Source organism: Ips typographus, linkage group LG8 (genome assembly GCF_016097725.1).
Source record: "Ips typographus isolate SLU linkage group LG8, UJ_Ityp_2.0, whole genome shotgun sequence".
NCBI lineage: Eukaryota > Metazoa > Arthropoda > Insecta > Coleoptera > Curculionidae > Ips > Ips typographus.
In genome coordinates, this window is record NC_138429.1 from 5,274,012 (window position 1) to 5,300,402 (window position 26,391).

Consider the following 26,391-nt stretch of genomic DNA (forward strand, 5'->3'; position numbering starts at 1 on the left):
ATCTTTAAGTGTTAAATTGTAAGCGAACCGGAGTAGACATTCTTGCTAAAATTATGATCTTTTCCTTTTACTTTTATTGAGATATTTGCAGACAGGCGTGCCTGTCCCAAAAAGACAACGCTTGAATTTTCGTCTATAAATACCGGCGCTAGGCCAGACCACACAAGCTAATTCTGCTCGAGAGAATGACCTTTTCCTATGTCTGGCTGCGGAAAATATTTCGAATGCGCTAAACTAACGCAATCGACCAGAACTTTTCAGTTTAACTTTAAAGAAAATATCTACGAAATGTTGGTCAAGCTATTATTACAAACAGGATTACCAGAATATATGCCCTTATGCAGTACAAGAACCTGACCAGATTCTTCAAAAAAACATTAGTTGATATTTCTTCCTTCTGATTACCAAAAAATGTCTATTTTCTTATTTTGTTCTTTCTCCAAATGTGTGTGGCAAATGTAGTAACTGTCATTTATTTTTAAATGTTTTGCTTGATGATGAACAGAAACAACTTGTCTGCTACGTGCAAATATGTATTAATTCTTTGTGGCCTACCAGGTTATCCTTAGCATCTAAATCTGACGAGCAGGAGTTGGATGATGGTAAGGTTTTTATTAAAAAGTATGTATAAAGTCACTTACCGACTGTGAGTGATTTTAATAAAAACCTTACCACCGTCAACTCCTCGGAGCTGATTGTGACTATTGCTCGTCAGATTTGGGTGCTGAGGATGGCCTGGTAGGCCAAAACTAGTTTACTACAAAGGATAAATACATATTTGCACGCAGTATACAAGTTGTCTCAAGGTCTTTTCCAAAAGTCTCCCTAATTCCTGAAGCCATTAAAGACGACGACAAGTTTTTCAAAGTTGAGAGGCATCCAGTAAAAACTTTCTCAAAAGGTTGCTTTCATCCAGACAGTATTGCTTTTTTTAGACAGTTCTCTTATTCCGTTTTTCTTTCAGGTAATTTGGAATCTCCTTCTCTAGGCTTGCCTAAACCTTTCATCCAGGCGATCTCAACATCGTCTTCAGAAATCAATTCCTTACGACAGATATACAAGGTAGTTCTTCTTTAAGTGCCATCTCTTCTCATTAGGTTGGCTCTTCACATTGTACCATTTTTTGAGGTTATTTAAATAGGAATTGCGTCTTTTCCTCTGCTTCTTTTTACCTAAATCTTGCCTTGCTTAATATTTTGCAACAATACATATGTCCCTCCTCTAATCGCAAAGCCCAGATATTGCAGCTTTCTTATTTTAATTGTGTTCAATATTTCCTTACATTCATGCATTCTCCTCATTTCTTACCATGCTAACCCAACTTATTCTTAACTTGGGTTGCTCAAATGCTCTAGTCGATAACATATTTTCTTTTAACATCCAAAACTTCATCCCATATAGCAGAGAGAAAAGGTACCATCTTAATATTCTGAGGTCTCTCTCCATTCTGTTAAATATGGTTCTGGCTTGCCCAATTCTTCAGTGTACTTATTACCTACATTGACAATTTAAGTATGGATAATTACTGACTTTCTCTACTAGTTCTCCGTTGATCCATAGGTTTTCCTGTTGCTGATTTTGCAATGATTATAAATATGGTCTTTTTAATACTTAAGGTATGTTCGCTCTCTTCCCAGCTCATCACTACTTGATCAACCAAAGTGTGGTGTCGTCTGCATACAAGCTAGGCGTTCTAAATGGTTTTCAGAGGTGTTCTTGGTTTCTTAAAGTTTTACCTAAGTATCCGCATTCATGTTGTACCAGAAGGTTACTTCATATCCATTTCTCTATTCTTCAAGGCTCGTGTAATAAGGATACTCATCAGTATTTCTCAAAAGCGGTTTCTAATTTTTTATTTATTTAGTTTAACTAACTGAACTTTATTTTTGTAACTGATATTTGCTTGCAATGAATAGCTTTAGCACTTGTTGATACCTCTGAATATCTGGATTTTTAGGGTTGCCAGAACAAGTGTTGAAGCTATTTATTAGTTTTTCCTAGTGTTCTGCTGTTTTCGGTCTTAGGTAAACTGTCACCAGTCTCTGGACTCCATTTCCTACCTGGAATTCAGTTGCGGTCGCTTCTGACTGCTGGAGAGGGACTTTTGGAGGTTCCAGGATTCAAACATCGGTCTAAAAACTGATAAGGGGCAGTGGACAAGTTCTGTTAGTCAATTTCATCAAAATTTTTCTTCAAAAGATCTTGCTTTCATTTTTTTCAAAAGTTCCAAAGTATTCTTCAGATTGTCTATTTAGACCCTGTTTTGTAATGTTTTTATAAATCATTCAATAACATATTATGCTGATTTAAAAGCAGCTTTATAGCTTTTGTACTACTTTATGGCCAAAATATACGAATCAACACAATATAAAGCCAGAATTAGCATTGATTTTGCCAGATACTTTTCTATAACCTTTTCAATTCTGCTGGTCTTCTATCAGCTTTGTTAATACAACATACAGATTAGTATTACAAATCTGTATCAAAGAAAATCTTTTGAAATACCATTTCAGATATAGATCTATTTACTAAAAATATAATTTTTTTCTTCTGTAGCAGCTTCAAAATAACCCATTAAAATGCATTAAACTGATTTAGAACACAATGGTGGTTATAATTCCAAGAGGAGCGTATAGACTATACTGTAGATGTCATCGCCTTATACACCCCACGCTCAATGTCTTTTTCCTCTTTGGAATGTTGCATTGATTACTGATAAATACCCAACATGTAGACATCATGAAACCATTACCTTTACGTTAAATGTGTCTGGTTGTCAACTGCTGTATGCATCACTAACGCATTAATCTCGTTTGTTGTTTCAAAACCTTTAATTAATCAAGTCGATTTTCAAAACCGGATTGAAGTAAACGTTTATCAAACTATTTAGTTTTTATGATATTTATCTGATCCAATTGTACAAACTACAATTGGATCAGGATTGTTTAAATAATGCGAACATTTAGTTTAATAAAAAAAACTAAATGTTGAACATGTTAATCTGGCTACATCTTTAAATATGATACTTAAAGCTGTCGGTGGAAGATTGATTAGCCTCTTACACAATTAAAACACTTTACAATCTGAATGTTACTAGTTAAGAACATAACCCGATTAAATATTTAACTCCAGTGCGAATAATGCACGTGGATACTTGATCTAGTTTGCTCTCATTGCATATTTGCACTGATACCACTCTTTTGAATCTTGTTTCAATACGTGGAAGGATCGATTAGGCTTGACACCAGTGATGTGCATTTTTCCTGAAATAGCAGACGAAATCCATCATTTTCACATATTTTTCACATTCTCTAGTTAATTTTGTGCTGATCCCATTCGTTGATAACAATATAAAGAACCTATTAATATATCATTCAAACTAATCTTTTATCGCATGTTAGCAAAACGTCTAACCAATTTTTTTTATAAGTAAATGATTGAAAAAATAATACAATTTTATGCGATGTTCTCAGATTATTGGATCAGCTATGACCTTTCAAGGTAAGTCGATGATATTAGATAAGAGTGATGATCGGAAAAAATCACCAAAGCAACTCTAACTAGAACAAGTCAATCAAGCTTAAAGTACAGAGTAAATAAGTTTTTTTCTCCAATTAAGTGTTTTAGCCCATCCTAAACACTATCGACTCCACCCAGCTATTATAACCTTTTAGCTTCATGAGGTCATCTACTCGTTCAGGTTGAGTTCCTAATCGATTGCGCTTTTTTTTAATGATGTATGTTCAAATAAAAACAATCCAAAGCAAATGGATGTCATCATTAAGCACGTTCGTACTACTTTGTTAATTTAATAGCCATGGCGCCGATACATAAGCATTTTCCAAACACATAACATGTTGTCTAGACGCCGTCGATGTAATTTTTAGGGCAAATTATTAGTATACCGATGAACAAGGACGGTTTATTTTAATATGAGCTTTAAGGCCGATTACTTGGTTATGTGAAAAAAGGAAGTTGACACCAGCAAAATAGTTAATCGACTGGCGCCTAGAATTGCATAAATAGAACAATACGCACCTATACTGTCAACGTTGTTAAAATGATTTTGTTTATAATATTTTATGGAGGAAGTAGTAATGTAGTACTTTTCCTGGAATAGTTTTCAATTGAACGCATCAGGTTTTTCAATGGTGTGTAACAAATAAAACCTGACAGATAAGGTGCTTAATTCTCTATCTAAATAAGACAATGGTGCCAGAGATATTACTGCGTGATGCCAACAATCACAATATACGGTTTTAACTATTTTAGATAAGCATTGCACCGACTTGTTTACAGGAACTCAGAAACATATATTTTCCATTTATATGCCTTAAGCACTTTGCGTCTTTCAAATTGTTGTTGTTTTTAATTGACCTTGGTATAATTGGTGTAGGTGTTTCCTTAAGTAGGAAACTAAATTGCGGAATTGAACACACACTAGTTTAAAGTCTCCATGTATGTCAAAAATACTAACCCGGATTAAAAATAGTTTGGCTGGCGCCTCGTATAATTCAAAACAACTCTATAAATATTTGCGGTGCTGCCTAATTTATTTTACTACCAAAAAGAATTTTTGAAAATTCCTTAATGCCAAATTGACGAACTGTCGCCGAAATTATTAATACCTATATTCGGTGACTTGGCACGTTTCACCAAAATAAGTTTGATGCGCCAAAGTCACTTATCAAATTTATAAACTAAACATATTTCGTATTAAATTATTTTACACGAATTTATGAGGTTTTTTTGAACGCGCCTTAACCTAGATTTGCTCTTTATTCTTTATTTAAATGTGGTTCAAAATTGGTAATGTCACTCAATAGATATTTCAAGGAAATATTTAAATTGATAGAAAACGACAACTTAAATCCATTACTCCTCTGTAAATACCACAACCCTGAGAACGCGGTACGTGACATCTGCTTAAGACGTTTTCAAATCTCTTAATGGAATTTTGATCATTAATCAGAGATGCACAGAGTGTGTCAGATATTGAATTGAGCCTAAGTAATACAGAATTTCGATAATAAAATGTCGTTAATATATTAAAAAAAGTCAATACTCTTAGACGCTACATTAAAGTTGAACATTAATTATTACTCTGTGTATCTGAGGAAAAGAAACTTCTGTTCTCAAAAACATAGAATTGTGTGACGGAATTTTAACTAAAATACCGTTTACAACCAAGATTTCTTAACTTTTGACTTTTTAATTTCACTGTCAAGTTTTCACAAGATTTTAAAGCAAACTGTGCCTAAAACAATTTTTCACTATTCACACTGTGCTGTTTTTTCGAATTTGTTAACACTTACACAATTTTTGTGAGGTGGGATTTAATATGAAAACATATCTGGTTTATTTTGCATTTGTCAAATTACTTGATATTATAATAAACTTTTGTTGTGTATTTCGTACTATTCTAGACATATTCCGTGTATACCTATTTGTATCCGTTTCTGAGATATTAACTATTTTACGTATTTTTGTTTTACATATATCAGAAGAAGTAATTTTTCCTGGTTTTTGTGTTTTGTAGTATTAAGCAAAGTTTGTTCTAAAAATGGACGCAGTAACGACAAAAATTATGTTACAAGTCAGTTATAAAAAATGCAGAAAGAGAAGTTTTTCAAATAGAACAAATTATTACTTTTTAATTTGAGTAACCCAATACAAACTTTCCCTAATTTTGAACAGGAAACAATAACTATTTATAAAAATGGGGGTAAAAGGGTTTTTTGCCCTTTTTGACCCCGTATCATTAATTTGTATATTTCTTTGTTCACACTATTCGAACAATTTTTTTTAACACGACAAAACACAAAAACCAAGAAAAACTCTTTTTCCCATTAACGTAAATTAAAATAATGGTTTTGTTGAATTATGTAAGTAATAAAAAGGTCGTTAATGTAAATAAAGTAAGGGTTGTCAAATTGTCAAATGAAAAAATCAAAATACTAAAAATTGTTATTACAATGTTAAGTTTAAATTGGCCAGCTTACGTATGTGTATTATTTTTTTTATGTTTTTCTTTATGGAAATATAATATGTAAAAATAATAATAAGAAGAAACCTCTTTTATTTCCATTTGACATACTTATAATATAAAATAAAACTGTACATCATTAATTACATTTACTGGTAAATATGTGAAATTTTACATAAAATGGAAAATATCTCAGAAACGGATACAAAGGTATGACACTATACAAGAAATATGTCTACATTTGGACGTAGAATCCTAAAATGCAAAATCATACAGGGTGTCCCATTTAAAATAAGCTACTTAACATCTACTTCCTGTTAAATCGGTTTTCGGTAAATATTTTTGAAATTTCAAATTATTTCGGAATACACTTTATAGCTTCACGAACGGTTGTTTGACAGTTGTGACGTCACAATCCAGTTAAAAAGTGTTTTTTAAAGTTACGTGACAGCCGTCCACCACGTCACCCCTGTCAAAATTAGTCTCAATTAGGAAGGTGAAGCTATAAAAGTAAAAGTTTTGGTTTCCGTTAAATGAAATAGAATTTATAGCTTTACGGACGGTTGTTTGACAGTTGTCACATCAGAATCCATTTAAAAAGTCTCCTTAAAGTCACGTGACAGCTGTCAACCACGTCACAACTCTCAAAATGTGTCTCAATTTGAAACGAGAAGCTATAAAAGTAAAATTGTTTATGTTCGTTACACAAAATGAACTTTAAAGCTTTACGTACGGTAGTTTGACAGTTGTGACGTCAGAATCCATTTAAAAGTCTCCTTAAAGTCACGTGACAGCTGTCAACCACGTCACAACTCTCAAAATGTGTCTCAATTTGAAACGAGAAGCTATAAAAGTAAAATTGTTTATGTTCGTTACACAAAATGAACTTTAAAGCTTTACGTACGGTAGTTTGACAGTTGTGACGTCAGAATCCATTTAAAAGTCTCCTTAAAGTCACGTGACAGCTGTCAACCACGTCACAACTCTCAAAATGTATCTAAATTTGAAACGAGAAGCTATAAAAGTAAAATTGTTTATGTTCGTTACACAAAATTAACTTTAAAGCTTTACGGACGCTTGTTTGACAGTTGTGACGTTACAATCCAGTTAAAAAGTGTCTTTATAGTCACGTGACAGACGTCCACCACGTCACCACTGTCAAAATTAGTCTCAATTAAGAACGTGAAGCTATAAAAGTGAAGGTTTTATTTTCCGTTAATTGAAATAGAGTTTATAGCTTCACGGATGGTTATTGACGTAACAATTCAGTTAAAAAGTGTCTTTATAGTCACGTGACAGCCGTCCACCACGTCAAAATTAGTCTCAATTAAGAACGTGAAGCTATAAAAGTGAAGGTTTTAGTTTCCATTAAATGAAATAGACTTATAGTTTTATGGTTCTTTGACAGTTGTGACATCCCAATCATGTTAGAAAGTGTCTTAATGTCACATGACAGCCGTCAATAATGTTACAACTGTCTGAATTAGTCTCAATTAGGAAGGCTATAAAAGTTTTTATTTGATAAAAGTTTTTCAATTTCAAACTTTGATTTTTAATAAACGGTTTGGGTAGCTGACCCTGTGGCCTAATCGTACCATAAACAAAATTCTTTACAGGTTTTATTAAAATTTTGATGCAGCCAACTTTTTTTACTATCTAAAACCCAATGCAAATAAAAATGCGTTACTTAATACCCGACTGGTGCCATTCTCAAGAGTACACGTGCGGCAGACTTTTGTTTAAATATTTACACGAGAATATAAGTGCCAAAGGGGATCATAAATAAACTAATAATCATCCGTTCTGATACTCTCTACAGCTATATGTTAGTAGTGGAATAACTACTGAAACTGTGTAATAAGAGAAATAGTTTCTTTGATCAATATCAATTATAAATTTGCCTCAAACCAGTTGAAATCCACGTAACCGCAAATTCCATACATTTTCTGGTAGACGTATAACAAATCGTTGTTTCTACCAGTTTGCTAATGACGTTTAATTGCTGCATTACTGCAGCAAGTAATGTAAATGTTATGATATTGGGTAGGTAGTAATTGTGTGAGTTTTGGTTTTCAAAAACTTATCGACCACCTGTACTCGTTTAATCGTACTTCCGTTTGGTATTCAAATGCGGCGCCCACAAGCAAGATGAACAGATGCTGAAGATAAACCTAACTAATTACTTATTATTAACGAACATAATAATTGCGTGGTGAAGTAACAAAAAAGAAAATGTGGGAGGCCAGAGACGTGACCCGGCATCGAAAATCAATCAATGAACAAATGCACCGGCAAAGGAAAAATGGAAAAAGTACCACCCACCGCACAGATGGCGCCACTTGTTATCTCTTATGTACACAGACGCACTTTCGTAACAATCCACCTACGAGACCATATAGAATATCGCTGGATGCTAGGAAGGTGAAATTCGGTTTGTTACCCACTTAAATTAACATTTATTTACAACCATATATCAGGCAAATATTCTTTGAACTTTAACATTCCAAAAATACGCTCGATCGCAAGAATTTAGATAATTTGATTAATTGAACTGCATGAAATGTGCACTGTCCATTAGGTAAGGCTCGAATTAAAACAATTACATCAGAAGAATTTGTGGATAACAAACATTCTGTTTCTATGCACTATTGACCAAAGTTACGTATAAACGTGATGCAATAATTGAAGTACCACAAAAATAATGTACTAAGTATATCGAATTTTAAACACGACAACACGTTATTGTTAATTAGATAAAAACCTTCCCAAGTACCTTGGCAAATAAAGATTATGTGTGGCGCTGAAACACATTTAAAAGCATCACGAGGTAGTTGCTGTTAGACAGTTATAAAAAATTGCAATTGATGATAAAATATAACTGGTTGAATTAGATGGGATAGCAATCGTGATGAAAAGATAGCAAATACTACGCAAAACGTTGTTATGAACATTAGCGTACACACATAAATTCTCTTCTATTTCTGTCCCATGTCTAGTCGCACGCAAATTGAAGTCACCATGCCAGGCCACTGGACAAATATTCTCTCTGTTGTATTTAAATCACTGTTGCCAGCCCTTATATCATATAACTTCATCAAAAGCGTCTTAAAAAAATTTTTTGAGTTTTGCTTTAATTAATGCAAAATTGCAAGTCAAATATAGTTCCCTAGAAATGGGACACGGGCAACACTGATTTAAATCTTGACCCTGTATAATGTGCGTCAATTATTATGATGGTAATTACCGTGAAACACACTTCCCTCTTGCGAAAGTATATTAAATTTACTCGTCCTGCACAACCCATTATTTCAGGTTGAATCGTATAAGAATCTGAATGGAAAATGAATAAGCGATAATGAAAAATTGTATGGCAGATACCACGACCGATAAAAACACGATTAAACCCGATAGAATAACTCTACCCTGCCGGAGGATAGAGTTATCTAAAATCAGAAGACGTATATAATTCGACCGGTGAAATTAGTTGCTTTTTGTTTCCGAGAAAACCGGGTTTTGAGAGACATTTTGAAGGGATTCCGATCTTCGATATGAGTTTACGGCTCATATATTTCTGAGGTGTCAACAGCTGCCTTAGCCTTTTACTTTTTTTTTACTTTACTTGTGGCAGGTAATTTGAATCTTTATCGTGTCTATCGGATCTTTGGTATCCCAAAATCCACCTCCGCGAGATCATTTTCAATGGTTCTCAATATACAAAAGCGGGAATGAGACGGCGTAGTCTGTAAACTGCATCATCAGAAAAAGGCACTTCTCACATGTTTGTGTTCGTAAATTGCATCTTATACCACAACGTAGCAGGTTGTATATTCCTGCATGTATGAAATGAGTAGAGTTTCGAAAACTAAACCAACGAATTACAGTTTGATAGCTGTGAAAGATGTATTTCGAGGATTGCTAAGAACTATGTAATTGATACTTCTACAAATATCAGAAATTAAGAATTTTTTAAAGAATCACTATTAAATTGTCTTGGTCATCTTTGCAGAAGAATATGAATAATGAACGTATCTGCAAGAACACTATATCCTGAATTGAATCAAGATGCACAAAAGTATGCAGACGATATATCCTTGTTCGTCAAAAATGATGAAAAAAGAGAAGAGTGATTAATGAAAAAAATTGCTACAAATTCTAGCAACTATCGCGAAAACTTGAGAAATGTTACAAAAAGACTGAACGGAAGAAGCAGAGAAAGTGTGTTTGTCTGTACAGGATGGCCCAACTCTACCACCTTCCACTTTTATGGCTCACCCTACACCACAGTCCACGAAAATAATTTTCGAGTACACCACAAAAATGAAGGGAAAAAGCCAGATTTTTTGATTAGTTTAACGTCTCCGTAGGCCAAAACATAGCTGAGACATTGAAAGTCAAAGTTTTGGGACAGTTATCCTAAAACTGTATTCAGGGTGGCCCAACTTTTTACTATTTCATTTATTTTTCGGTATCGTAAGTGTGTACAACAAGTTTTTTGACTGCATCATCCATTAAAAAATAAAAACAGAAAATAGATAATAGAAATTTGTTGTTTGTCCATCAAGTGACCTAAGCTGAATTAAAAGTGTTAAAACAATCAATGCAGTCACGTGATTACTGACAATTTAGTTGTGACATCATACTAGTTTTGTTTGATCTCCACTATACGTAATTTAATTGATTTTGTTAATGTAATAATAATTTTACAGCTTAATTACTTTTGCTATTCTTGTCACCAAAGGCTAGTTAAGTCTAAAGGATACTCGTCGCATCAAAATAAGATTTTCTAATTAGGAAAGAGTCAAAAGACAAACTAAAAACCTAAACATTGTGATACAAAGACGAAATAATAAGTTTAAGTATGAAAAGGAAACAACCCAAGAGGGCAATAAGGTTATGGGGGTAATCACATACATTACCCACTCATTTACCTGAAAAACCAACAATGAAGGAAGCAAAAATAGAGAAAAAGACGGTTTTTTCCATTTGATATGCAAATATTCAACTCTTTCAAAGAAGAGGTAGACATCTAACGTAATTCCTCTATATATTATTGCATTTTTTGTACCTAAATAATTAAAAACACATAACTGCAACTAGTGTGTCAGATATATGGCTGAACGTAAATGGCAAGAGCTTACGTAACCTTTCGAGAGCAAAATACCGAGATAAGACGCATTTACAGAAATTTATCAACATAATTGATTTCGTTTAATTAACAACAAAATAGCGGTACTCACTTATGTCTCCAGGGCAAGTTTTACAACACCTTCCTGGAAGTATTACGGGTTCGTCGCAGGACGGTACCGGGCACTGCTTCTTAATGTCGAAGCATTGCACTTTGGCTATAATACGTTTCTTCTTCTGGAACTGAAAATACGAAAGGTTTTACTTTTTCTACTTTAATACACTTAAGCGAATGGGATATGGCAAAGGTCGTAAAACGTAAGAGTGAAACCCAAATGTCTAAGTTGCGGATATCCCTGCAGGATAAAACATTTATTGTAACCTAGATCCGGAAGTGCTGTTTAACTATTCAGGAGACAATTTATGCAGCAATTTCGTACAAAAGGGAGACGTACTTTGTACCTGGTTGAGGTTTGTTGCTCTACGTGTATCACATGAAAAAGATTATCTTAAAGCACGTTATCAAAACGCCAGTAAGTTTGCGAAACAAATGGCAAAAACAAAACAACCAGAAAAAGTCAAGGTCTTTAATAGGTTACATCATGTATTTTCATTCATCTGCATTTTCATTCATTTAACGATATTTTTAGATATTATTGTTTTTGAACCAAATTTTGCCACCAAATTAAGAAATCTTCAAAACAAACATAACCGATGTTACAATTAAGTGGCTTTATCAGCATACACAGCTTTTAAGTGCATACCATTAATACGATATTTGAAGACTTTATGTCAATATTAACTTATTAATTAGTGATTACATTTTAGCATTAAAGTCAATTAAATCAGTGCTCAACAAATAAATTCAAAAGTTTTCATGACAAAACATCAAAAAGGAAGTCAAGCCTTCTGGAGGTTTATGGAAACTTGGAACATCATAGAACCAACACCTTATAGGGTTCTAAGATTGTACCAAGTTTCCATAAACCTGCAGATTCTGAACTAGTCGAAGAAAGTTTAGTTCTTCAAAAAGCCAACAAAATTCTCCATTTTGGTACCTATCTTAAACGCAGAAAATACATATAATTTTCAGGAATTTGACAACAACAAATCAAATTTAGGGTAAGCTAAAAGACAATGCTTCAGAAGGAACTTATTGTTTTTGTTTATAAGCATTATCTACGTAATTAGGAAGTATTTAATTCTTTATGAAGCCAGATCATCTATAATCGCTTTCTATAAAAATTGATGTATTCGTCTGTAAACGTTTACAAGTTGTTTATGATTAGAAACAAATATAAATTCCAATTATTGTGGTCCTCGTTCCATTTTGCCATAATCTTGATTAATTTTGGGTTTTCTCGATATTTTTTTGCATTGTCAAGAGGAGTTTAATTTTGTAATAATTTGCCATAATTTCACTTTCCTTTATGGAAAATAGAGGTTTTTATTTATTTTGATCCAAAACTTGGCAGTTTATTTATATTTGCATACTGCTTGGCATATTTAAAATTGCCACAAAGCTACACCTTTTAAATATATTCTAAAATAAACACATGCTTATTGTCACTGTTACAAAACCCTGAAGCTTTATAAAATGCAGATGAAAACATTGAAGATTTCATAATTGATTAAGTGTTGGATTAGCCTACACTTGCATTCAGTCTACCAGTTAAAGGACAAAACTGTTAGTCGTCACAACGCATTGGAATTTAATACTTTTGAAAGTTGCTTTATTTAATATAAAGGTTTAGCTCAAATTTGAAAAATGCAAATTGTAAAAACTAATGGACTTTATAACCCAAAAACGCCTAAAGTTACGTTTATTTTAGCAGATTTTGTTTGCATTGTAAGCAATATCTAGAAAACAGCCAGCAGACAAGAGTAAAAGGCACAATTTATGTTTACTAATATATAACCAACAATAACCTAATCTAACCTAAATTAAAAAATCTACTATGTCTGTTTTACAGGAATATGTGAAAATTGAAAGATCCAACTTTCAAAAATATGGTTGAAAATGGTGAGGTTTTGTTTTTTGTTTATCAATCCCAATCCTCTGACCGGTTTCGCCGTATTACGGCTCATCAGAGAGGCTATAGGGCTTGATAACCAAAGAACAAAACCTTCGTTCCAGTATAGTCAACTGGATGCCAGAAATGATAGTTGTGTGCAACATCTGGTGACATCTGTACTCAACTCTATGAGTTAGAAAGTACATTAAGAGTAATAACCAAATAAATTATGTTTACTAATATATAACCAACAATAACCTAATCTAAAAATCTCTCCTAATCTCTTGCGGCATTAATGGTGCTGTTCCTAGATTTTGGAACGCCATCTGTACTTTCTAACTCATAGAGTTGAGTACAGATGTCACCAGATGTTGCACACAACTATCATTTCAAAAATATCTTACTTTAAATGTTCGATATTCCACAAAAAGGTTATAGAGAGCTGTAGAGTTAGATTCGGTTAGGTTAGTGACTGTTTAATCTTCATTTAAACAATAGGTTATTGACATGACATGATTTAAGTGTTGGTTATTAACTCTTAAGTTATTGGTTAAGTTAACTCTTAAAATTTACATCGTTTTAATTATATCAACAGGACATACAATAACTGTAGACAAAATACTTGCATTATGCATTATTTCCAGAAGAAGCTAAAAGATAGTTTTTTCGTTCAATTTAATGAAACTTTGATAATTTATAATCAAGCTTGATAATACCTAATTACTTACATCGACGATACAATATTCAAAAATGCAGTTCTTAAATAGCTAACTTAAAATTTAAGAGCTCTTAAGAGCTATAAAGTTGGGTCAGTAAGTAGGATTGGGTTAGGTTAGTCTTTATGAAATCCTAGATTGATTACATTTTCTAAATCATCTATCAGTATTCAAGCTCCAACATGATTAAACAGACTAGCCTAACAAATAACAATTATTATGTGAACAGCTTCTGGAAGAACGTGGATTCAAAGTTCTTAGAAGCTTCCTCTATACTTGAAATGCTTAAATTGTGAAAACTGCTCGATTTCATTAGCTTGATGTGATTTTGATTTCCAAAAAATTTGTAACTAATTCAAAGGAGTTGAGTGACCGAAAAGTTATTAGGACAAGAAAACTTCTCGTAGAGCATATTATCCTTAAATGTACAAAAAATACAAAATTTGCACTGGTTTATAACGTCTAAACAAATAAGAACCAAAGTTTTTAAAATAGCTCTAAAAATATGCAATGAAAGTCGTTTACATTTGAAGTTACACTTATTTTAGAGGATTCTGGTCATACTGTATATTGGAATATCACGAGAATAGCAGATACAGGTATAGCAGATGTGGACTATAGAATATCTAAATATGCAGCTTTTTGCGATTTTCTAAGAGTCGAAAAGACTAGAAAGTTATATTGGGTTAGGTTAGTCTCTCCAAATTTGGGTTAGGTTAACACTATCCAACCTTTAAAAAAGGTTTTTAGACTACTTTAGAGCTTGAATTGTAGATACTATGAGAAGAATGTCATTATTGAAACAGAGATACTGGTTTCTAGAGAACGCTCAGCTTAACAAAACTTTGATAACTTCTTGTGCTTCAAAATGGACTATAAACTACAGGTAAATCAATGTTGTACATGTTCCTATTGCATTGTCTCATTTGTTTTCTACATTTCAACAAAAGGTAGGTTCTTGTAATGAAGGTAAAGGCAACATCTTTCCCTAATCTCTTAATTTTCTATGTTGGGTGACAACCTAATGTGGTAAAGCCGTACATATTCTCAACATATCTTCTTGGTAGTAAATTGAACCAAACCAAGTTTGTATCATTCTGGCATGACATTGCAAAAGAAAAACCCACCCAATGATTATAGGTTTACCTACTAAACAATGACCATCAACTGATTGTGTGGTGCTCCACTTTTTCCTTAGCCACGGATGTAGGCGAAAGGTCATACCACGGACCCATTATGGAGTTAGGTGTAGATGGGGGCGTAATGGTAGAGGTCAGTGGTGTCATCGACCTGCAACTGTTTTATAAGATGCGCAGTGATTGGGCCGTGATCTACCGGCATCTGTTTTGGTGTGCGGCAGCCACCTACGTAATTTATTTCGCGACTTTATGCATGCTTTTCAGATGTGGCAACCATTCATTAAACCTGCCGAATTATGATAAATTTTTCGAAGATAACGACCGTTATGTCTATTATGGTGCGGCAACTGTTGTGTCGTAATTTTCGGCATTACGTCAACTCGACTGGGTGGTTTTTATTGGTGATGTAAAACGTTTACTGCATTGGTACCATTAGTGAATATGCAATAATTTTCTGCAAATTGTCGTATGTATCTACGTTCCGAAGATCCTATTTCAGTAAGTGATATCATTGCTTCTGTGAGTGGTCTGTATTCAAACCAATCAAATTCCATTTAAATTAAATCACGCCGAAGGGTATTTATTACGTTCCCTGAATGCAAAACACGCGGTTTCACTAGACATTTGAATACAAAGCAAACAGCTAGAAAACCTGACAGAAAAGTGGAATTCTATCTACTTAGCGTGTATAATATAAATGACGCGGATGTATTGTAGAGATGGCGTTAAGTATGTCATCCAGGAAGAAACATTTGGATATAACTAGTTTACAAGCTAATTTTACTTACCGGAACACATTTGCATCTCATGCATGCTAACACCCCAATTGGCGGACCCAAATCAGGTATCCAGGTTGATCCCAACTCTCGGACTTGTTTGTCGAAAACGCATTCTGCAAAAAACCACACAAAATTAATGTTTTCCCATCGCAATAACTACACGATATCAATAAAGACGTAGTTCCTCTAGTCACACACATATTATATATTTAGAACATAGCATAGAACCAGTTTATGCCCCCAAAGAAACCACTCACGACCTGTATGAGTGGTTTCTTTGACCACCACAAAGCTGACATATCCAAGGATGCATGTGGGACAAGAAGATTATTATTTTGCCTAAGATGGTGATATTTAAGTCGGGGCAAGACAGGTCCACCGTATAAGAAGAACTACACCATTTGCATAAATAATTGCGTCATTACGTTGTGCGTTTACACATTAAAAGTTGTTCATGGTCGATCTGTGATTTGCCGTATCTGATTGTGCTTTATATTTACTCTTCAGGCACTTTCACTACTTTTGTTTTGTTTATAACCAGTTTAGAAATATCTCACGCGACCGCTCGTCTAGTAAATTATCACTACAACAAACTCATAATTGAAAAATAACTTTTATGCTAACTACTACAGTCCGGATTAGACTTGCATCATGCAAGTGAAAATATCAAAAGTCACTTTTTAAACAATTTTACGTCAACTCCAGGTAGTAGTTTCCAATAATTATGTGGTTAATTTTCCGAACACCGTAATTTTTTTTATGACATTGCTATTTATCTAATTAATTAATAGGAATTGACCACCTGAGCAGACACAGATTGTGGTTAGATACAGTTTTCACGCCAATAAATAATTTATCATTTTTTTATTTAATAATCATTTTATCCGATTAATATCCCAATTTAGTTTGATAACTAGAGTTTACTAGATTATTGAAAGTTGCCATTCTGGCAAAAACAAGTTTTGCTTATCGTTCTCAAATTCTCTTTAAAATGAATTAAACTGGACTTATATTGCAATACAGAATCCAGTCCAATTACACTGATAAGTTTGATTGTTGCAATAGAAGATTAGAAGTATTCTTAAATTTATTGCATTCAGATTGCATAGTCGTGCAATACATGAGTAGTGCTTATTTTTGGAAAATGATCAAACAAGACAGTTATGTTTTTCAAATTTACTAAATCTGCAGTATAATTATCTAGTTACTCTAGTAACGTATTAACAGTCATTGCGCAACTTGTACTGAAATATGTTGAATAAAAGGAAAACCCCTTTAACAAGAAATACGTGTGTAATTTAGACAGCGTTTCTATGAAGCTTAGTTATGAATAATTTGTTGTAATATGGAGAGAAAAGTACATATCTTGCTGCTCTCAGACATATGTGTGAATTAAAAACATTGCATTTTGGTATTAGGATTCTCCTAAACATTTTCGGTGATTGTGAATTGCAGATTATTAGAGGTTTTTAAACTGTTTGAGTACTCAGTAAGTATAAACAGCACAATACATTTATTAGTATTTCAAGAAAACATTTTTCACAATTTTTTTTGGTTTTTGAGAAAATTTTAATTTTATGTTTTCATCGTTTAAAGCTCTTTCAAGTGGCATTATAAGTTTATCATTTTGACGTTTTGTCTTTCCAATTCCTTATTTTTTATTATCAGATTCAGAAAGGTTTTTATATTCCGAATTCAATGATGTATCACACTTTATCATGGTAATTATTAAACGTGTTTTCCTCTGTTTTTTGACTATAATAAAGAAATTGACAGTTTAAAGAGTCTTAAGAATAGAGTTTAAAGAATATTGTCACAAAAATTTGAAACGTAAAAACAAAAAAAATAACATTTTATTTCTTTTATATCGATGTTTTATAAATGTAGTTTTATTAGAACCAAGGTTTAACAGTTTTCAAGATCCCCCTTTTTATCCTAGACACACTGTATAGTGTATTTTAGGTTAAAATTGATTGTTACCATAAACCTTGAATTATTTCTGTGAATTAAAAGCATTAAGTCAATGTTTACGACCTGAGATAAACAATGTTACTCACTAAAATAGAGTAATACTATGTGAGGTATTAATTACGGCTTATAATTTCACATAACTAAAGTGCATTTTTATGTATTTGGTAACTAAGCAATAAAAACTTTAATTTGATAACCTTCAACAATGCTCACCTTTATAATAATGCTGTTCTATAAGACACAAAATGTTGAACAACTTCCAAAAATAACTAAAACAAGTGTTTTGTAGAGTTTACCAGTTTTACCTCAATCTCAATTTCACTTGGGCTGTAAAATTGCTGTTTAAACATTCTTTGAAAGTCTTGAACATTTTTAGACAGCTTTCCGAGCCAATTTGAACTTATTCGAAAATTTTAAACATTTTCAGACACTTTTCAATGTTGCTGGACACTTTTGCACAATGTTTGCACACTTTTTAATGTTTTCAGACAGTTTTGAACATTGTTTAACCCTTTTACCCATATTTTGTGCTATTTCAGACACTTTTTAACATTTTTAGATCGTTTTAAACATTTTTTAATTTTTTAAAACTTTTGCTTATTTTTGTGCTATTTCTAACAAACATATTGAGACAATTTTGAACATTTTCACACATTTTAATTTTTCTAGACAGTTTGAACATTTTCAGACACTTTTCAATTTTGCTCGACCGATTTGGACATATTTAGACATTTTTGAACCTTTCTAGACATTTTTCTACACTGGTAAACATTTTTGAATATGTCTAGAAAATGATGAGCATTCTTTAAAAGTTTTAAACAATTTTTCGACACTTGAACATTATTAGGGATTGCTTTGAACATATTGAGACAATTTTAAAAACTGTTTTAAAAATTTCCAGACACTTTTCTACATTGCTAGACATTTTTGGAAATTTTTTGACTGTGATGAACATTACTAGACAGTTTTGAACTATTTTTTAACACATTTCGAGATAGATTAACGCATTTGAAAGTATTTTGAGGCATTGTCTGTATATTTCAAAATGTAGTGTATAAATATAACAAAATTGACTGAAAATTGAACAGAAGAGCATAGGCACATGTAATTATTATGGAAAAATCTTTGTAACATGATATTGAGTTGAAACAATATTCTTTACAAATTATTATAATAATTTTCCAATTTTTCAACATTTAAAGTACATTTTTATGGTCACGTGACTGTTTTTGACAGATGTCAACTGGCTTTTACAGTGTTGCAAGCTCAAAATTGTATTAATAACGCCACGTAACGTGTATTTTGCAATTTAAGTTTTTACAACTGTCTAAATTTAATTTACCAAATGATCAACATTTCAATTACATTTTAAAGTCACGTGACTGTTTTTGACAGGTGTCAGATGGCTTTTCCAGTGTTGCAAGCTCTAAAATGGCATAATCAAAGTCACGTGATATGTCTCCTTGCAAATTTTAGATTTTAAAACTGTCTAAAATAGTCTAAATTTAATTTACCAAATTTTTTAATTTTAAACCACATTTTAAAGGTCACGTGACTAATTTTGACAGATATCAACTAGCCTTTTCATTATCAAGTCACGTGACCTAGTTCTTACAATTTTACTACTGCCTAAATTTAAATTAATAATTTGTTCACCCAACTGTTTCAGACTGTCACCTGACCTTAGAAAATCAATTCACCTTTAAAAAAATCAATTTTAAGCTTTTGGGTCTCTAAATTTGGAAAAACAGTCACGTGACCGTAAAAAATTAATTTCAACGGTGTATTTCATCAAGATTTATCATTATCTCAATACCAGGGGACTTATAACTAAATTTAGGAATGCTACAAGTGTGTAAAAATTTGTAGGTGTCCTGAGCCAATTTAAATTTGGATGTATTTCAACGCAATTTTAGGCAGTTTTAAGGCACTAACTATGAGGCATTTTGAGCAATAATAGAAGCATTGTGAGGTATTTTAAAGGCATTTCAAGGTATTTTGTATGCAAAAAGGCATTTTGGTAAATTTTAACACTTTTGAACATTTTCAGAAGGTTTCCTACATTGCAATATATTTTGACAAGCTCTCACTTAAACAAGCTGTAAAAAACCACAAATTACGATACATAAAATTATTTAGTAGGTTTAATACCGTTTAACATAGAAAGTTTGAAATCAGTTATGGAGTTTCCAGAGTAATTAGTTTACTAGGAAAACTGTTGCTAGTAATAGGTACTAAACAAACAGTTATTCGTTATTTTACTCCAAAAAAAAACAATTTTAAAACTTTTTGAAAATCTAGAAAATCTGACGAATTCATTTAATTTATCGGATTGCGTCAGTGAAATAGCCCAGGTATGCACACGAGCATTGTCTTGGCAAAAACATAAAAGCACCCACCTTGCCGATACTTTATTTAACACCAAATTTTTCATAAAAACATTAAAGCGATCGTGTAATATGCTCATAATTTTTTATTTTTAAATCATCTAGAATCTGAGCAAGACTTAGCTTTTTCTCAATTAGATTGAAATGTGGTAACAATGTCACTCTTTACCAAACAAGCAAAGTACAAACATTGGTAATTTTTGTGTATAGATTTCGTTGATCCACGGCATTAACCTATAATAATAACATCAAGTTCATCTTCTCTAGACCAAATAACAACAACAGTGTTATTATTCCACGTATGTCGCCAGAGCGAGGCAAACTGGTATGAATTTTATGAGAAAAACGTATATAGCAATCGATTTGAGTTTTATTGTGAACTTATCCAAATACAGGAGTCGGTTGCCTACTAAATCTGGCAATATAATTTCAAGAATTCCGATCATCGACGTTATTTATTCAGTTTGAAATCAAGAGTTTATAATGCGCCAAGATCGATAGTAAATTACTTTGACTTAGTTGTTGAGGAAACTGAGAAGTTAAATACCTATATTAGGTAAGTCTATTTAGGTGCGTTTACCTCCTGTAAAGTGTAAATTGTTGTAACCAGAAACGTTGTGTAAAAAGTGTATCATGAAACAGTGACAACGTTCTAATTTCGAACATACCGAGAATTAGATAACATTCATTCAGATAAACAATAATCTTAAGTATGCTTTCGCTTAATGATACTTACCTAAATCTTTTTATAAACTTGGCGATAACAAGTAAAGGTAAAACAAAACAAATTTTTAAAGCCATTTCGGAAGTGTTACATAACGCGAACCAGTGAAGTTCTGACCAATTAATGTAGTTAATATTTTATTGTTTAGAGATTCTGACAATTACTGTGGAGACAGTGTTGATAAAACTGTCTCCATGTCAATTGTCAGCACATCAATAATTTTGGCCGTAATAAAAATCGAGTCAAGGTTTGGGGTTAATACGTCTCATTGAAGTGCAATCAAAATGAAACAAGTCCATATGCACTTTTTTTTAATTTATTACTTTATAAAGTGGCAAAACAGTGATGCCACGTTTAACGAGGACAAAAACAAAAACGTTCGGTCATGTGCTTGTTATAGTAATTGTTATGCATCAAAAGTGAAATCCAATCTAACCAAACATATGGTTTCTTTTATAATCCATTTATGGACAAGTTAGGATATGTCCTTGTTTGTAGGTACTTTTATAACTGGCGCCGAACAGCGTATCCGAATTAAATTAAGATCAACCAGGCTTAATTATCGAGTTAATAGTATGATAATAGTGTTATTTATGGCCAGCTACCATATTTTCAACCTTTCTGATGTGTACATTTTATCCGAACATTATCAATTGGTTAAGTTAAAAACTTGAATAACGATTAGTATTTCACACGTATAAGCTTGTTTTAATTTTATAATAAAAAATTCCAATCGGTTTTAATGATAATTTGTTCAATCAGTCAGCACCAAACGACAGATTTTAAGTGGGATTTTCCCTATCATAAAACCGAGATTGGAAAAACTTATGATGCAATTAACAAGAACTTCTCTCTAAGAATATTAATTACTTTTTTTCCTGACTGTGTCTAGTCAAGAATTAGGCTAGACACGTGGTTTTGAGATCCCTTGAGATATATTAGTCACCTTAAACTAAAGTTTGGCTTAGTTTCAATGCCATAGGTTACGCACATAGGCATATGCGAATAACCGACTGTGCAATTCGCTTAGTGTGTTGTTATGTGCTCGAATGAAAAAGGGGGTGTGTACTGAAAAAATTTAAAATTATCGCATTCATTTGCAAGGCAGGAACATTGCCTTTTAAATGAAATAAATCAGATTAAATGATACTCATTTTAATTCACTTGTCATGTTTGAATTACCAGAAGAAAACTGAACCGGTTAATAAAGTATTGATGTGGATTTTTCAATCAGATACAGCAATACGTAAAGACACACAAAAAGTGAGAAAAGCCATATTAAAACAAGAAAAACAAAAAGTACTACTTGATGCAAATGATGGTTTTGTTATGCTGGTCAGTTGAGAAGCATCTACATCTTAAGTCTGGAAGACTGCATAGATTCTGTAAGCAGTTTCAGTTTTGTACAAATGGAATAGTTATTAGCTAATTCTATTTAAGTTGTAATTAGAAACTTTATTATTAAATTTAAACTTCAATCTTTTCGTTGGTTGGAATTTTTATCTCACAGCACCAAAAAGGTATGTTGTTGGAAAGTAGTTAGGTAAATTACCGGTACTGTAGCAGAAAAATTTGAACGGTAAATTACCAGTAAGTTCTCCCTGACTGTACCAAATTGTGTAGTGTTTTTTGTTGTTATTGAATAGGAAATTTAATGAGGATTCCAAAAATGTGCTTAAAACAGTCATTTTCTCACTCCAAGTAGGTTTTACAGGCAATTTTATCCCTCACTGTCTTTTTGCATTTCAAATTTTGACCCCGCTTTTCTCGCTGGCTTTACCAAATTTTGCAGTGTTTTTTAGGTTATTGGATAGGAAATTAAATAGGGATTAGAAAAACATGCTTAAAATAATCATTATCTTACTCCAAGTAGGTTTTACAGGCGATTTTGTCCCTGACTGTCTTTTAAACTGTGTTCAAATTTCAGACCACAATTTCAACTGATTTAAATATTTCTTGCACCAAACCAGTTTTTCCTAAATAACTCAAAAACGGTGAAAGTTACAAAAAAATACTGCAGGAAGACCAAAAATGTTCCTAATCAACACCTTACTGACTGTTTTTGCTTCCAGTATACAGGGTGTGCATGAAAAGTATGGTAACCAGTAGTACACAATTTTTGTTGCAATAAACTAGGTTTTGCTAAAACTCAGAAACGGTGAAAGTTACGAAAAATTTGAAAGAGATCAAAAATGTTCGTAAAGAACTGCTAAACTCATTTCTGAAAGTTTCACTGTCCGTCACTGCCGTTACTATACATGGGGTGCATGAAAAGTGTAGTGATTCAGATTTTTTGCCACCCTGTACGCAATTTTTAAGATAGAATTTTTTGCTTTTTACTACAAAAAAGAGGAGCTCAAGACGGTTAATTTGAGTGGTTCCCCCTCCCTGAACTCCCAAAAATAACAAAGTTACAGGGTGCTCAAATTTCAAACCACAATTTCAACTGATAAGAAAATTTGTTGCAACAAACTAGTTTTTGCTAAACTAAAACTCAGAAACGGTGAAAGTTACGAACAATTGGAAAGAGATCAGAAATGTTCATAAAGAACTGCTAAACTCGTCACTGACAGTTTCACAGTCTACAGGGAGTACATAAAAAATGTGGTAATTCAGATTTTTTGGCCACCGTGTTTGTAATTCATAAGATAGAATTTTTTGCTAATTACTACTGGAAAAAGGAGCTCAAGACAGTTGATTTGAGTGGTTCAACGTGACAGAATAGTGAAACAGTAGCTCAGCAACAAGACAAAAATACCGGATAATCTGGCAAACGCTATCAGAAAGCACTCACACAAAAAAATAAAACACAATATGCACGAGTATTGTTCTGTCCATGAGAAAAAAAAGACATTCTCACAGGAAATTCAACTTGGACTAACTAGAGAAATCTTTTGGAAAGCAAAAGGTTGAGTTCCAAGGTTTATTTAATAACTTGGAAATACTCAAGAAAATCCGGAAAAATATAACTAAATGACAATAGTCCCGTTAGCAGCCTTATTGCCAAACTTACTACCGAAAATATCCAATTATTTTAGTTCGAATCATGGCAAAATCAATACTTAAAGCACTCTATAAATATAGATCCAAGAATGCTACACTTCCCTTGCGTTTTGTTTGAAATGTGTTTGCAATGTTGCTAAACTGACATTTTCTACCATTAGAATCTTGCATTTTGTCGCAGTCTTGAACTTGTCATTTCAATATTAGAATCTTGCAAGCACCAATTTTCATTTCCGTACATAAAATCAAGAGAACGTAACGCATTTTCTGTCTGAATTTTCACCCGGAAAGCACGTAATTTCCGGTCTTTTATATGTCATACGACCGGAAATTAGTTCTACAGGATTCTTCCACATTCTTTTATGCTCTTTGTGTGGAAACAAAAATTTCTATTTTCTGGTCCGGTTAAAATAATTGAGATTTTGTGAAAATACTCATGTAAAATATTAGTAATTTTACTATAAATTACCCACTTTTTATCAAAGTTAAAATTGTATAATTTTCCAAAATAGGAACATTTTTCTTTGTTAATAATTATCCAACAATATTGCCACATTTATCGCGTGCTTTTGGCAGTATCCATTTCGTATTCCCAGTAAGAGCAGAACTGAAAAAAAGGATCTTTTCTGAGATCAAAAATACATTTTTTATTTGTTTCATTCTGTCAAAAATAACCGCTTTCGACAGTAAAAAAATTCAGTTGAAAGAATACAGAAAATCAATTCAGTCAAATCAGTTGTATTGACACAGTTACAAATATGGGTGTAACATTTAAACTTGAACATTGTTACGCAATACGCCCTGTATATAAGATGTGGGTTGAATGAGCAGGAACGTGATTGATTAAATTTAAATACGGAAGCATTAATTAAGACGAACCGAGCTTTTATCAGACTCTTTATACGACTAATTAATTAATTCACATAAACAAAATAAATACAGGCTAATTAATAAAGTAGACGTCGGGTCGTGAGCATTCGCCAGTCTTTAATTTTATAGTCGGCATTATAGGTTTTACAAGTGCAAATAAGAAACGAATAAAAACGGATATGTTTTATATTCGGTAAACTTGATCAGCACACCAATTCAGGGCTTAACACCGAAGTATTTCACTCAAAAATCTGCTTTAATTGTCGAGACGTATAGTCGAATTTTATGGCGACACACATGTTGTTTAACTATAACCGATTAAAAGTGTCAATAAAAATGATTTTCACTTTTCTGGTAAGAGTAATCGTTATTAATGCAAAAAGTGCAACCATAACTCCAGTATATTATTATCTTCACCAATCAAAAGAAATTATTCAGAAGAAGTTCTACTAAAAGAGATGCTATAGTTTCATTAGAAGACAATACAGGAAGAGATGACTGTCATAAGTCTGCATATCACAAAATAATCACAAAAACCACTTAATTTATGGAAATAATAATTTTTAACTACTTTTTTAAATTCAATATCTCGGTAACATAAAGAGCTAGAGCAGCTAGTGTGGATTGTCAAAAGAAATGCAAAAAACCTTTTTACTGTCCCTAAATTGTCAATTTGATTTCAAAATGCTCCATGTCATCCCTTCCTGACACTTTGGGTGGTCAAAATAATTTTTAGAAGCATGTTACTGTTCCTCAACTGCCAAATGAAAGCCAGAAGGCTTCTCTCTGTTTTTGTACAGTTAAGAATGTTGAGTGAAGCCTTCCTGTTCGTTTTGAACTGTCAAAATAAAGGCTGGAAGCATTTGAACTGTTTTTAATATGTCAAATTAAAGCCAGAATGCTTTTCGCCGTCCTAGTTAGTCAAAAATAATGTCTGAATACTTAAAACTGTCGAAATAAAAGCTAGAAGTGTTTTTACTGTTTCTAAAGTGTCAAATTGACAAAAAATTGCTTCTTGGTTTTTTTGAATTGTCAAAAACGCTACCTAAACAACTTTAGGTTGTCAAAATAATTTTTAGAAGCATGTTACAGTTCCTCAACTGCCAAATGAAAGCCAGAAGGCTTCTCTCTGTTTTTGTACAGTCAAGAATGTTGAGTGAAGCCTTCCTGTTCGTTTTGAACTGTCAAAATAAAGGCTGGAAGCATTTGAACTGTTTTTAATATGTCAAATCAAAGCCAGAATGCTTGTTGCTGTCTTTAGTTAGTCAAAAATGCTGTCTGAATACTTAAAACTGTCGAAATAAAATCTGGAAACCTTTTTAGTGTTCCTAAAGTGTCAAATTGACAAAAAATTGCTTCTTGGTTTCTTTGAATTGTCAAAAACGCTACTTAAAGTCTTTCTGACAACTTTAAGTTGTCAAAATAATTTTTCGAAGCATGTAACTGTTCCTCAACTGTCAAATGGAAGTCAGAAGGCTTCTCCCTGTTTTGTATTGTGAAAATAAAGACTGAAAATATTTTTACTGTCTTTAAAGTATCAAATCACAATCAGAATGTTCCGCGCTGTCTTTAGTTAGTCAAAAATGCTGTCTGAAGACTTAAAACTGTCTCAAATTAATATCAGAATAATTCTTGATGCCATAGAATTGTCAAAATTGTGTTCTGAAGCTGCATCTA

The 26,391-nt window shown here is 32.6% G+C and overlaps 1 protein-coding gene across 2 annotated transcripts in view; it reads right to left on the reverse strand.

Annotated features, from left to right (window-relative positions):
* Window positions 1-26,391, reverse strand: part of sog (chordin short gastrulation) — a 62,564-nt gene that overhangs the window by 7,417 nt on the left and 28,756 nt on the right. For both annotated transcript variants that reach the window (XM_081984508.1, XM_081984507.1), the window contains exons 2-3: window positions 15,769-15,872; window positions 11,224-11,353 (exon numbers count right to left, since the gene is read on the reverse strand). In XM_081984508.1, coding sequence (XP_081840634.1) covers window positions 11,224-11,353; window positions 15,769-15,872 — 234 coding nt within the window. The remainder of the gene's footprint in view (window positions 1-11,223; window positions 11,354-15,768; window positions 15,873-26,391) is intronic.